General features: G+C 40.6%; 1 protein-coding gene across 2 annotated transcripts; it reads left to right on the top strand.

Annotated features, from left to right (window-relative positions):
* Positions 1-3,649: 3,649 nt before the first annotated feature.
* LOC128139925 (alpha-1-antitrypsin-like) lies at positions 3,650-9,983 on the top strand. Of its 2 annotated transcripts, none has more exons than XM_052783062.1 (5): positions 3,650-3,899; positions 5,585-6,256; positions 6,940-7,210; positions 7,773-7,920; positions 9,658-9,983. In XM_052783062.1, exons 2-5 carry the CDS (start codon positions 5,602-5,604, stop codon positions 9,865-9,867), a joined length of 1,284 nt encoding a protein of 427 aa, XP_052639022.1. In that variant the 5' UTR covers positions 3,650-3,899; positions 5,585-5,601; the 3' UTR covers positions 9,868-9,983. The 2 variants fall into 2 exon arrangements, with proteins under 2 accessions (XP_052639022.1, XP_052639023.1); XM_052783063.1 differs by lacking the exon at positions 3,650-3,899 and adding an exon at positions 4,704-4,720.
* The last annotated feature ends 782 nt before the right edge of the window (positions 9,984-10,765 follow it).

Here is a 10,765-nt window from a genome sequence, read left to right as displayed (position 1 = left end):
AAATGTTGCTATAACCTGATAAAGTAGTAACTATAGAAGGTCTCAAAGGGCCAGATGGGATGAATTTAGGAATTGTTTCTGGCATGGTACCCAGATGTGAAATCTATTTACAATTAGATCAAGAAACCTTGAATTGGCTTTACTTTTTCTTTACCCATGACTGCATGCAATTCTCCTTTGCTGCACTTGAGCCTGTTGTCCCTGGCTGTCAACAGTCCAGTGGCCACAAGCAGAACAAGAAAACTAAGCACCGCAGGAGCAGCATCCCCACAAGGGAGATCCTTTTGGGTCCTGCCAATGGATAGTCCCCAGCAACATGGACTTTTCCTTCTGGTTTTACAGGCAAGTGACTGCCCAAGAACCTGGCAGGAGCATTTTCTTCTCACTGGTCAGCATCCCCGCTGCTTTTGCCCTCCTGGCCCTGGGCTCCAGAGCCATGAGCCAGGCCTAGGTGCTGGAAGGGCTGACCTTTATCCTCACTGACACTCAGGAGGACCCACCACTTTCCTTTTCTGTCATTTATTTTAATTCTGGGAGTTATACATGTCATCTCTAAGTTCTTGTACCATTATACTTAATTAAGGTTTTTGGTCTGTAGTCTTAACTACTTGAGTTTGATGTATCTTTTGGAAAAAGAAATTCAAGCTAAGATTCAATCCGAGAGCAAAATTTTGGTCTTGCAGTCCATCAACTATTACTTATTTTTTCCCCTTTTTTATTCTAGTGATTTTTAAATAACTTATAACAACTAGTTTTGAAAAGCCTTGGCAGTGTCAAGCAGGTCTACAATTCCAATGTCTTCATCTGGGAACTTTATAGAAAATACATCAGTAAAACCTGAGATGAGCTCTCAGTGAGAGATTACCCATCTTGAACATTAAAATGCTGGCTGATTGACTCCAATGGAATTCACATCAGGCCTTAAATGCTTGTATGCTCTTGGAAACACATTTTCTTTCAGTACTAGGAGATTAGGTACAGACAAAGCAGAAAATTTAAAATACTGTTTTCTGCAAACTGATGAAAGTGATCATCTGAGGTGAAAAGTCTGTTATGAGAAAAGGAATCACACCCTGGTAATAAAAGAACTTTATTTCTTTCTGAGATGTAACACAGAAGAAAATAATAAGATTATTTGATTCTGTTTACACAGCTTTCATCTAGAAAACTATAAGTTCATATGAAATTTTAGTTCAGAGATTCCTATTGCATTGGTGAAAGAGGCTGAAAACAAAGCAAAAAAGAATAGTTTCTATTCGCAGTTCTGTCACAGACTTTTTGCTTAGCCTTCAGCTTTTTTCTTTCTGTCATTCATGCTTTTTTTTGAAGTGGAGCCAGAATAAGTTTCTTTATCTGAGGAGAAAAGGATGAGTATTTGTAAGACATGGACATCATAGCTGGGCTGCCCTTTACAGAAACAGATAAAAATACAGAGAGGATTTGATTTTTATTCTAGTTACAGAAATTTTGCAATGATGCCAATCTTCTGATTTTAATGGAGTTATTTATGTCAATAAGTTTATTTATATGAAATTTTGCAGACAGACCTTCAGTTGTACATCTTTATAAGGCAACAAGGAATGGCTGCATGAGGATTTATCGTGCAAAGTTCACATGTCTCTTGCTCAATCCTTATCATCTTGCTGATGTTTTGTTTCCACAGCCAGAAATCCTTTGCCTGGAAAACCCAGAAATATAACTTGCAAAGCTGGCATATAATAACCTGACAACCAAGTAGGAACAGGAGTAAGTTAATGATATGGGATGAAACTCCTCCTGTAAGGAGGAACCAAGACATATTGCATAACTGAGCAGAGTCATTGGCAGACAGTAGTGAGAGAGATAATTGAATTATTCCTTAATTCCTTCCATATAGACCATTATCAGGCCGATGGGAAAAGCACATCTGTCAGTCCTTTATATGACTTCCCTGGCTCCTGGAGCAGGAGTCCCTCTGTCCCAGCCACTGCTTATCTAGAAGCATCCAGCTCCGTACCCTCCTCTGTGAAATTCCCCTGGTTGGATCTCCTTCCTGCGAAACTCTGCACAAACTTTCCAGTTTAGCCTCACATTTCACAGTGACATCTGTTCTGGGGACACAGCCATTTGCACTAACAGGAATGTGCAGAGAAGTAACAAACTGCTTTCCCCTCCCTGGGTTCTCACAGATGCTGCCATCTGGGAGGTGTGCTGGTGATACCCATGTGTGGTGATTCAGCCTCATATTCCATTGCATTCAACAGGAGACACTCGTGTTTTCCAATAGTCTCTATTTCTGGCACCTATGACCTAAGGGAGATTTTCAAAGGACCAGGTGTGACTGATGCATTCATTAACCATGCTGGTCTATCTGGAATTGCTGAGAAGCTGATTGCTTTGAAGTTTGCAGACAAAAATTGTCATTCGTGGGTCTGATGTAGCTGCTGGTCTTAACCTTGCCTAGGAAGAGACTTGGGCGAGGATCGGAGGAGCTGGTGCCTGGGAGTGGTGAGCAGGGACAGCGGCAACTTTCTACTCTCTCCCTGACATTCTGAGTGCTGCTGCTGCATGTCCTGGGAGAAAATGGAGGAATCACTGCAGAAACTCTGCTGTTCCCAGCAGTTCCTCCCTGAAAACAGTACCATCCTTCAGATGGTTAGCCAAGCATTAGGGCTGGGCTGAAAGATTCTTGCTATCTATGTAGGCAGGCCTAGACTTGAGAAAAATATCTTGTCTTTGCTAGAGTTAAGCAACAGCATACTTGCTCCTGCTGAACCTTGGTCATTTTACATAATATTGCAATAAACTTTCTGGGTACTTGCACACATCATGAAAAAAAATCTCTCTGTGGAAATACATTCTGACAAACTCTGCCTCTATCTTGTAGGAGATAGTAGCACTATAGTGGGTAGATTCCTATGTGTAGATAAACTGTAGATTTACCTGAGGTGAAATCATGTACATTCAATGGAAATAATTAGTCATTGCTAATTGGGATGAGTGCCATGCATCTGATCCTTAAATAACCTTCTAAATAGCTAAATTGTGCCTATTTCTCTCAGCTCCCTCTGAGAGGGATCCCAGTGTGTCACATATAGTATGTATATAAATCATGCCTATCCTATTCGTATGTAGCAAAGGGTTAAGAAGATCTCCTCTCTTCTCCCCAGCTAACAACTTGCCATGGTAACAATTGCCCATTTCATTCTTCCATTTGTTTTCTTATTTTGGCTATTTTTCAAACCATGTTAATACTTTGCTTTTCACTTCAGTAGTTTCTAAAATACTCATCAAATGTCTCTCAAAAAGCTAACCAGTGCCTGCAACTATCCTTTATCTAATAATTTAACGAGCCCTTCAAATAATGCCAGTTAGGGCGTACCTGCAGTGTGCGCTGCAGGGCAACATAGAGATACTGAGCTATTCCTGAACAAACTTGCTGCTGCCTTGGGTATTCAATTAAATGGCATCCTTGCATCAGGATACCCCATGCAGAGAGTTCAGTGGGTCAGAGCATCCTTTTTATAAACAGACCTTGCTTTTTTATAAACAGACCTTGCTTTGCCCCTATCTTAGGTTTCCAGTTCTTCTAATATGCTTTCTTCTAAAGCTCTTTTACCACAGTTATGCCAGACTACCTTGCAAAGCTCTTTTGCCCACAGTTTAGTTCAAGCCCAAGAGTAGCAAGGTCTCTGCTCTTTCTCTCCCCTCAGAACCCTAGGTGCTGGCATCATTCTGCCTATATGACAGTAAAATAGACTTACAATGTTTGATGTCCAGAAAAAAATATCTTACTCAGTCTTTGCTTTGCAAATCAATCTTATTTGCTCTGTTTAATATTTACCAGTAGACATTAACTTAATACTACCCAGCAGAACAAAGAATAGGGAAGAAGCACCGTGAAAGAGAGGTCCAGCACTGTAAGTACTATATTATACTTTCTTAGAAGTCTTTGAATTCACTTTGTCTGTGATCTCTGCCATTTATTGCACAATATTTAATTCTGTGATGAATTTATTGTGTGCAGTAATTGGAAATTATTTTAGCTTCTGGAAGCATATTCTAAATGTTGGAAGCAGGATTCAGTCAGTGATCCAGCTCTTACCTATAGTGGCAGGATGACTGGGAGATGAGGTCCAAAATGAGTACTCAACAATCAATACTAAAGTGAAGAACAAAACCTTGTCTCTGCTCCCAGAGGACCAAATATAGCTGCAATGTCCTGACTACTCCAGGCTAATGCTGGGCTACTGAGAGTAATGTCCCTGTACCTCCAGTGTGTTTAAAGACCAGGCTACTTGCACCCAAGTGGCCTCAATGGTAAATTAGTCTCTTTCAAAAGCAGATTTGGGGAATTATGAAAAGACTACTTGCCAAACCAAAATGAACCACCTCCATTTAGAATGCATTTTTTTTTTTTCCAGAGTTGATGGTTTTATCCAGCATTTTAGACACACTGAGCACAGCTCCTGTACTCAGCACTTACACAGCTTATATCTTCATTATTTTATACTGGGCAGCCAGAAAAGGGAGAACCCAGAACTAACATCTCCCTGTGAAAAGTTTGATGTAAGACCTAAACCTGGCACTAGACACACAGCCTGAGGCAGACCCTGGGGTGGAATACCATGCTCCAGAATAAGTATACAGCTGCTATGAACAACATTCAGATCGTCTCTGTTTTTCTGCAGGCCACTGCCTACTTCATGTTTTTGAGTTTCTGTCATTTGAGATAACTTAGGTGAGGCACCCTATGGAGAACATTCTTCTCCAGTATATTTCATGGTTCTTCCCCTGAAAAGGGCAGAAGAGAGACTGTGGGATTATGTAGTATTTGCTTATGTCAGTTGAAGGATGAGGAAAGGTCATCATATTGTGCATACACAGCAAGGCAGATTCCACTATAGCTTTTCCTAAGCTCTTGAGTCTTGGGCTTTGCAACCTTATGGATAGTTTATGTGCAATAGAGAGAGCCAATAAACTTTCTTGATTTATCCTCAATTTGCTGAAACATTTAAGGTAATGTTTTGAAATAATACAGTTCTTGAGTTTAGAGCTGCTACACAAGAGGCAGAAAGATATAAACAGTTTAAGGGGTGAGCATTTAAATGGATTTCATTCACAGCTACAACCAACATTATCTCTGTATCACTGCAGTGCTTGAAAACCCAAGTCGTAACAAGACCATGGGTACTACAGAAACAGATCAGCAAAAGTCAGTCTCTGTGCCAAAGTACTTACCAAATACATGGGGGCCAATAGGTGAACTCAGCCATTAACCCAAAGGCACTTAGAAGTGCAATGAGGCCATGCTGGTCAGAAGCAAGAACTATTTCAGGCATAATACCTCAAAAAAGCCTACACAACACCAATTCTTTCCTGGTGATATCACATTAATATCTTCCTTCCTTTGCTCATTGGTCAGAAACTGATAGAACTGACTAGAAATAGACTATCCAGGAGGCCAAGTAGAAGAGTATTTCTAAATAGAGCAGTAATAGTAAAGACTGACATCTGAAAATCATACCTAGAATACAAAAACTATTTTTATGCAGGAAAGAGAAAATTCTCTAGATCTAAAAGTTGTTTTATTCTTTCTTAACAGAACTGTTCAGAAGGAAGATGAAGTCTGCATTGTGTTTGTGTTTGTTGCTTCTTGGACTTCAAGTCCAGGGTCAACATAGGTCCAACCTCAATGATGAACAGCAGGAACAAAAAATACCCCATTCCCCAGAAGACCATTCCCAGGCTGAAGATGAAAACTTGGCTCATGTCAAGATAGCCCCCAGCAACACTGACTTCGCATTTAGGTTTTACAAGCAGGTCAGAGAGGAAGCAGGCAACAAGAACATTTTCTTCTCTCCTTTGAGCATCTCCACTGCCTTTGCAATGCTCTCTCTGGGGGCCAGATCAAACACACTTGGTCAGCTGCACAAAGGCCTTGCCTTCAACCTGACAGAGATAGAGGAGCAGGAGATCCATGAGCGATTTCAGTGCATCCTCCAGCTGCTGAACGACCCTCACCGAGAAGTCCAGTTGAGCACGGGCAATGCCCTGTTCATAGACGATCGAATGAAACTGCTCCAAAAATTTTTGGATGATGTCACAATTTTTTATTATTCTGAAGCTATTTCTAGTAACTTCCAGAATTCTTCAGAGGCTATAAAGGAAATCAATAACTACATAGATAAAAAAACCCATGGGAAAATTGTTCCTTTACTCAAGAAACTTTCTTCAGACACCAAGATGATTCTGGTTAACTACATTTTCTTTAAAGGTGAGTGACAAACATGGGTAGCAGTTATACACATCAGCTCTGGAAGTCTTATCCAGATCTAAGAAATGTAACTTTCTTCACACTGTGAACCTATTCTATCATCTAATTTAAAATATGTCTTTCTACTTTTAAATGACATAAGGAAATATTTGAAAGTCAGGTATGAAGAATAATTTTCTATATGAGTAAAAAAAAAAAGAAAGAAAAAAAAAAAGAACCTGTAGAAGTACAGATCAATGGCATATCAATTTTAAGCCAGGTTCAGAGCTTAAAATATTCAGAAGGGATAAGGTTGAGAACTTATGATCATTTGTTGAAAGGCACAGGTGTTTGGCCATGAAGGAGATGGTCAAACATGGATGACACTTCTATGAAAGGAATAAGCCTGGAGCCTGTATAGTGGGAGTCTGTGGAAGTTTTACCATTGCCTTAGTAGGCAAAGGCTCATGTCTTTTCTATGGCAATCCTCAGCCTATATTTTTTTTTGTGTGATTTTTATTAGAACCATTGAAATGATGTAAAGCTTCTTTTCATGGCCAGGGAACAAGCATTCTTAAACTGAGATAGGCTTGTTGTTGCCTTTACAGTTCAAATACAGTATTTTAAGTATCAGCTAATGTGACATGCCTTTATTAGTGTCTTTTTCAGTTTATTCAATTCTATACTCATTCTTTTGTCAAAAGGCTACTGGGAAAAACCTTTCAAAAATTTGGACACCAGAGATGATGACTTCTTTTTGGATGCCAAGTATTCTGTTAAGGTCAAAATGATGCATCAAAAGGATGTCTTTAATATCCATAGGGATGAGAAGTTGTCTTGCTGGGTAGTAGAAATCCCATACAAAGGAAATGCTGCTGCATTGTTTGTTCTGCCTGATGAAGGGATGATGAAGCAGGTGGAGGATACTCTGCTAAAAGAAACAGTGTTTAACTGGATGCAATCACTTGAAGAAAGGCAATCTTTTAACTGTTGCTTTGTTAAATATTGAAGAGGCCATAACTACTTATCCAGGCAAAGAAAGTAAAGCTTAGGATGCCACAATGAGTTGCTAAGTACAGCTCTGAGGAACAAGCATTGCATAGTTTCTTTAAATCAGACAAGGTATGGGGCAATTTTATATCTAAGGGAAACCCTATCCTCAGCTCCCCCAGTCACAACAGTAGGAGTGTTACCAGCTGTGAGGATCCTGCACATGGGTACATTGCCCTCAGGAGGCCTGCCTTGAGTAGGAAGAATCCAGTTCAAAAGAAAATACAATTTCTTTTTCTCCAGTCTGGATGACAATTTCCAGCCAGTCACTTTCATAAACCAGCACTGTGGCCCTGCACCACTGATCAGACTGTGGCTGGTGGGAGAGGTACCTCAATTTCTGCTTCTCTAACATGGGATTTATTACTGTCTTAGAAAGCCAAGCCTTAGCTCCACAGGTATTTGGGATGGGTGTATACCTGCAACAGCTATTGCATCGAGGGATCTCACACTAATAAACTCACACTTTGCTTTTATTTTTGAAAAGAAACATCTACGTGGATCTTCCAAAATTCTCCATGTCTGGCTCCTATGATGTTAAGGGCCTGTTTCAGAAAATGGGTGTGACAGAGGCGTTCAGTAACCAGGCTGATTTCTCTGGAATGGTAGAAAAAATCCCTCTGAGCGTTTCCAAAGTAAGTATGCAAACAGAGATGTCAATCAAGAGATTTGTCTGCCTCACTTACATGTAGGTTTTATCTCCACAAGTAGGCTGATCCCACTTCTGGAGTGTAGTCGTAGCTCACTGATAGTAATAAAGGAAGGAGAAGATTAGGGATTAAATGGCTGTTATTCCTACAGTTTAATATTAAATTGTTTACTGCATAGTGATCCTGCAATTTGGCTTGAAGGTCTCTGAAGAAGAAAACAGATCTAGAAAGAATAACAGGAATAATTTCACAAAAAGCTGGTGCAAAATAATTAATGCATGGCAAGAGTCATCGTTATGACATAAGTTTGGGAATAGTCACTCTTATCCTATGTATACACCTTTCATTACTGCATTATCTGAGCACATCAGAATTTATATGGACAAAAGACTTGTGGGACAGGGATAGCCCTATTTCACAAACAAGAAACTGGCACACAGACAGGTAAAAGAATTTCCCTAGTGTCCCAGTGAATATATGCCTTATGTCATGAGAAAAATGATCCTTCCCTTCTATTCTGCATTTGTGAGACCACTTCTGGAGTATTGCATCCAGTTTGGGATTCCCCAGTGCAAGTGAGATGTGGACATACTGGAGCAGAATGAGTCCAGAGGAGGGTGAGCAGGATGGCTGCATGGCTGGAGCACAGGGTGTATAAGGAGAGGCTGGGAGACCTGGAGTTGTTCATCCAGGAGAAGGGAAGGTGAAGGGAGGTTCTGAGTGCTGTCTACAGATACCTATTAGGAGGGTGCAGAGAACATGGGCCCAGGCTCTTCTTGCAGGTGCACAGTGACAGGAACAGAGACAATGCACACAAGACAGAAAATGGGAAATTCTCATCAGATATTATGAAAAAAAATTCAACATGAGGGTGATCAAAAACTTGGATGGGTTACTTAGAGAGGCTATGAAATTTCCATCCTTAGAAATACTCAAATCCTGACTGAATGAGACCCTGAGCAACCTTATCTAGTGTCAGAGTTGACTCAGTATAGGGTGGCTGGTTGCACTGGAAGACCTCTAGAGGTCCTTCCAACCTATATTATTCAATGATTTTGTGATTCCTCACACTGAATTATTACATGTGTAAACACCTGGATTACAGATATAGGACAAGTGAATAGAGGAAGGGTAGCAGGACCTCATAAGAGGAATTTTCAGGTGCATTATGGACAATGAAAAAAAAACATGGAGGGCTGACCAAAGACAATGAAATAAGACCACATGAATTTAGAAGTATGAATTTGCTATACCTACTACAGGTAGGTACTACCTATTTACAGCCCTGTAAAGTCAAGTCATATCAGTGGGCTGTGTTACAGAAAGACACCCTATAAAGCTTGTCACTATTGTGTCTTTGCAGAGAGAATTTTTTTGCATACACAGAAGTTGATGCAAAATTAAAAACTTATTCTTCTGTGTTAAACATTAAGAACAAAATTTTACTCTGAGAACAACAGAACAGTAAATGTTCTCTATGCTGCTCAGGCCCTGCAAGCAGCCAAGTTTGACTCTTCCAGCGTGTTGAAAACTCTCCGTGAACTAGGAGCAAACTGCTTGTCTTGGAACGGCTAGACCTGAGTATCTTTTTCACACCCGTTCTACATTCATTCTGTACTTTCTTTTAAAAACTACCTTATCGCAGAGTTAAAGCAAGCAAGTTTGTCCCCAGTTGCTTCTCACTTTTCTGTACCTTGATTTTAATCTTTGCTTTGCTTGCAGGCGATTCACAAGGCTATGGTGGATGTCAGTGAAAACGGCACAGAAGCTGCTGGAGTGACCATGATAGAACTGACACTATTGTCTGCAGGGTTTCCTCCTCCTCCTCACATCAGATTCAACAGGCCCTTCCTGATGATGATTGTTGACAAAACCAGCCATGGCATCCTCTTCATGGGGAAAATTGTGAACCCAGCTGCTAAGGAAGACTAGGCCAGAGCACTTGTACTCCCCAGTGCAGAGGAGAGAGCTTGTGCACTTCCCAGAGACTTCTTTGCATAAAGGGCCTAGAATAGATCCCTAATTAACAAGTAAATAAATAAATATTACATGAAGTTATTATTCACTTATACATAAACAGCTGGGGACAAGTGTGGGTGGGCCATGTTTACAAAATGTCCCAGGCCAAATAGGCAGCCATGGGATCGTCAACCGACAAACATTTCCCTACCTCACTGACATGGTTTAACCCCAGCCAGCAACTAAGCACCACGCAGCCACTCACTCACTTCCCCCCCCGCCCAGTGGGATGGTGGAGAAAATCAGAAGGAAAAAGGTAAAACTCGTGGGTTGAGGTAAGATCAGTTTAATAGAACAGAAAAGAAGAAACTAATAATGTTAATAATAACAATAATAAAAATGACAATAATACTAATAAAAGGATTGGAATATACAAAACAAGTGATGCACAATGCGATTGCTCACCACTTGCCGACCAATGCCCAGTTAGTTCCCGAGCAGCGATCCCACCAGGCCAACTCCCCCCAGTTCATATACTAGGCATGACATCCATTGGCATGGAATGCCATTTTGGGTCAGCTGCCCTGGCTGTGTCCCCTCCAAACTTCTTGTGCCCCTCCAGCCTTCTTGCTGGCTGGGCATCAGAAGCTGAAAAATCCTTGACTTAGTCTAAACACTACTTAGCAACATCTGAAAACATCAGTGTGTTATCAACATTATTCTCATACTAAATCCAAAACATAACACTATACCAGCTACCAGAAAGAAAATTAACTCTATCCCACCTGAAATCAGGACACTCACTCACTCATCACCAGTGCCACAGTCCCTTGCATGCAGATAAACCTTTCTACTCTTGATTGAGAATGTC

The sequence above is a fragment of the Harpia harpyja genome, chromosome 3, assembly GCF_026419915.1.
Source record: "Harpia harpyja isolate bHarHar1 chromosome 3, bHarHar1 primary haplotype, whole genome shotgun sequence".
Taxonomy (NCBI): domain Eukaryota; kingdom Metazoa; phylum Chordata; class Aves; order Accipitriformes; family Accipitridae; genus Harpia; species Harpia harpyja.
The sequence above is the reverse complement of the archived record's forward strand: the minus strand, read 5'-3'. Positions and strand labels throughout refer to the sequence as shown.

Excerpts from the sequence above, each read along its gene's own strand:
- LOC128139925 (XM_052783062.1), top strand. The coding sequence starts at position 5,602 with ATGAAGTCTGCATTGTGTTTGTGTTTGTTGCTTCTTGGACTTCAAGTC. Across the intron at positions 7,211-7,772 it reads ATGCAATCACTTGAAGAAAG|AAACATCTACGTGGATCTTC; the intron begins GCAATCTTTTAA and ends ATTTTTGAAAAG. Across the intron at positions 7,921-9,657 it reads TCCCTCTGAGCGTTTCCAAA|GCGATTCACAAGGCTATGGT; the intron begins GTAAGTATGCAA and ends CTTTGCTTGCAG.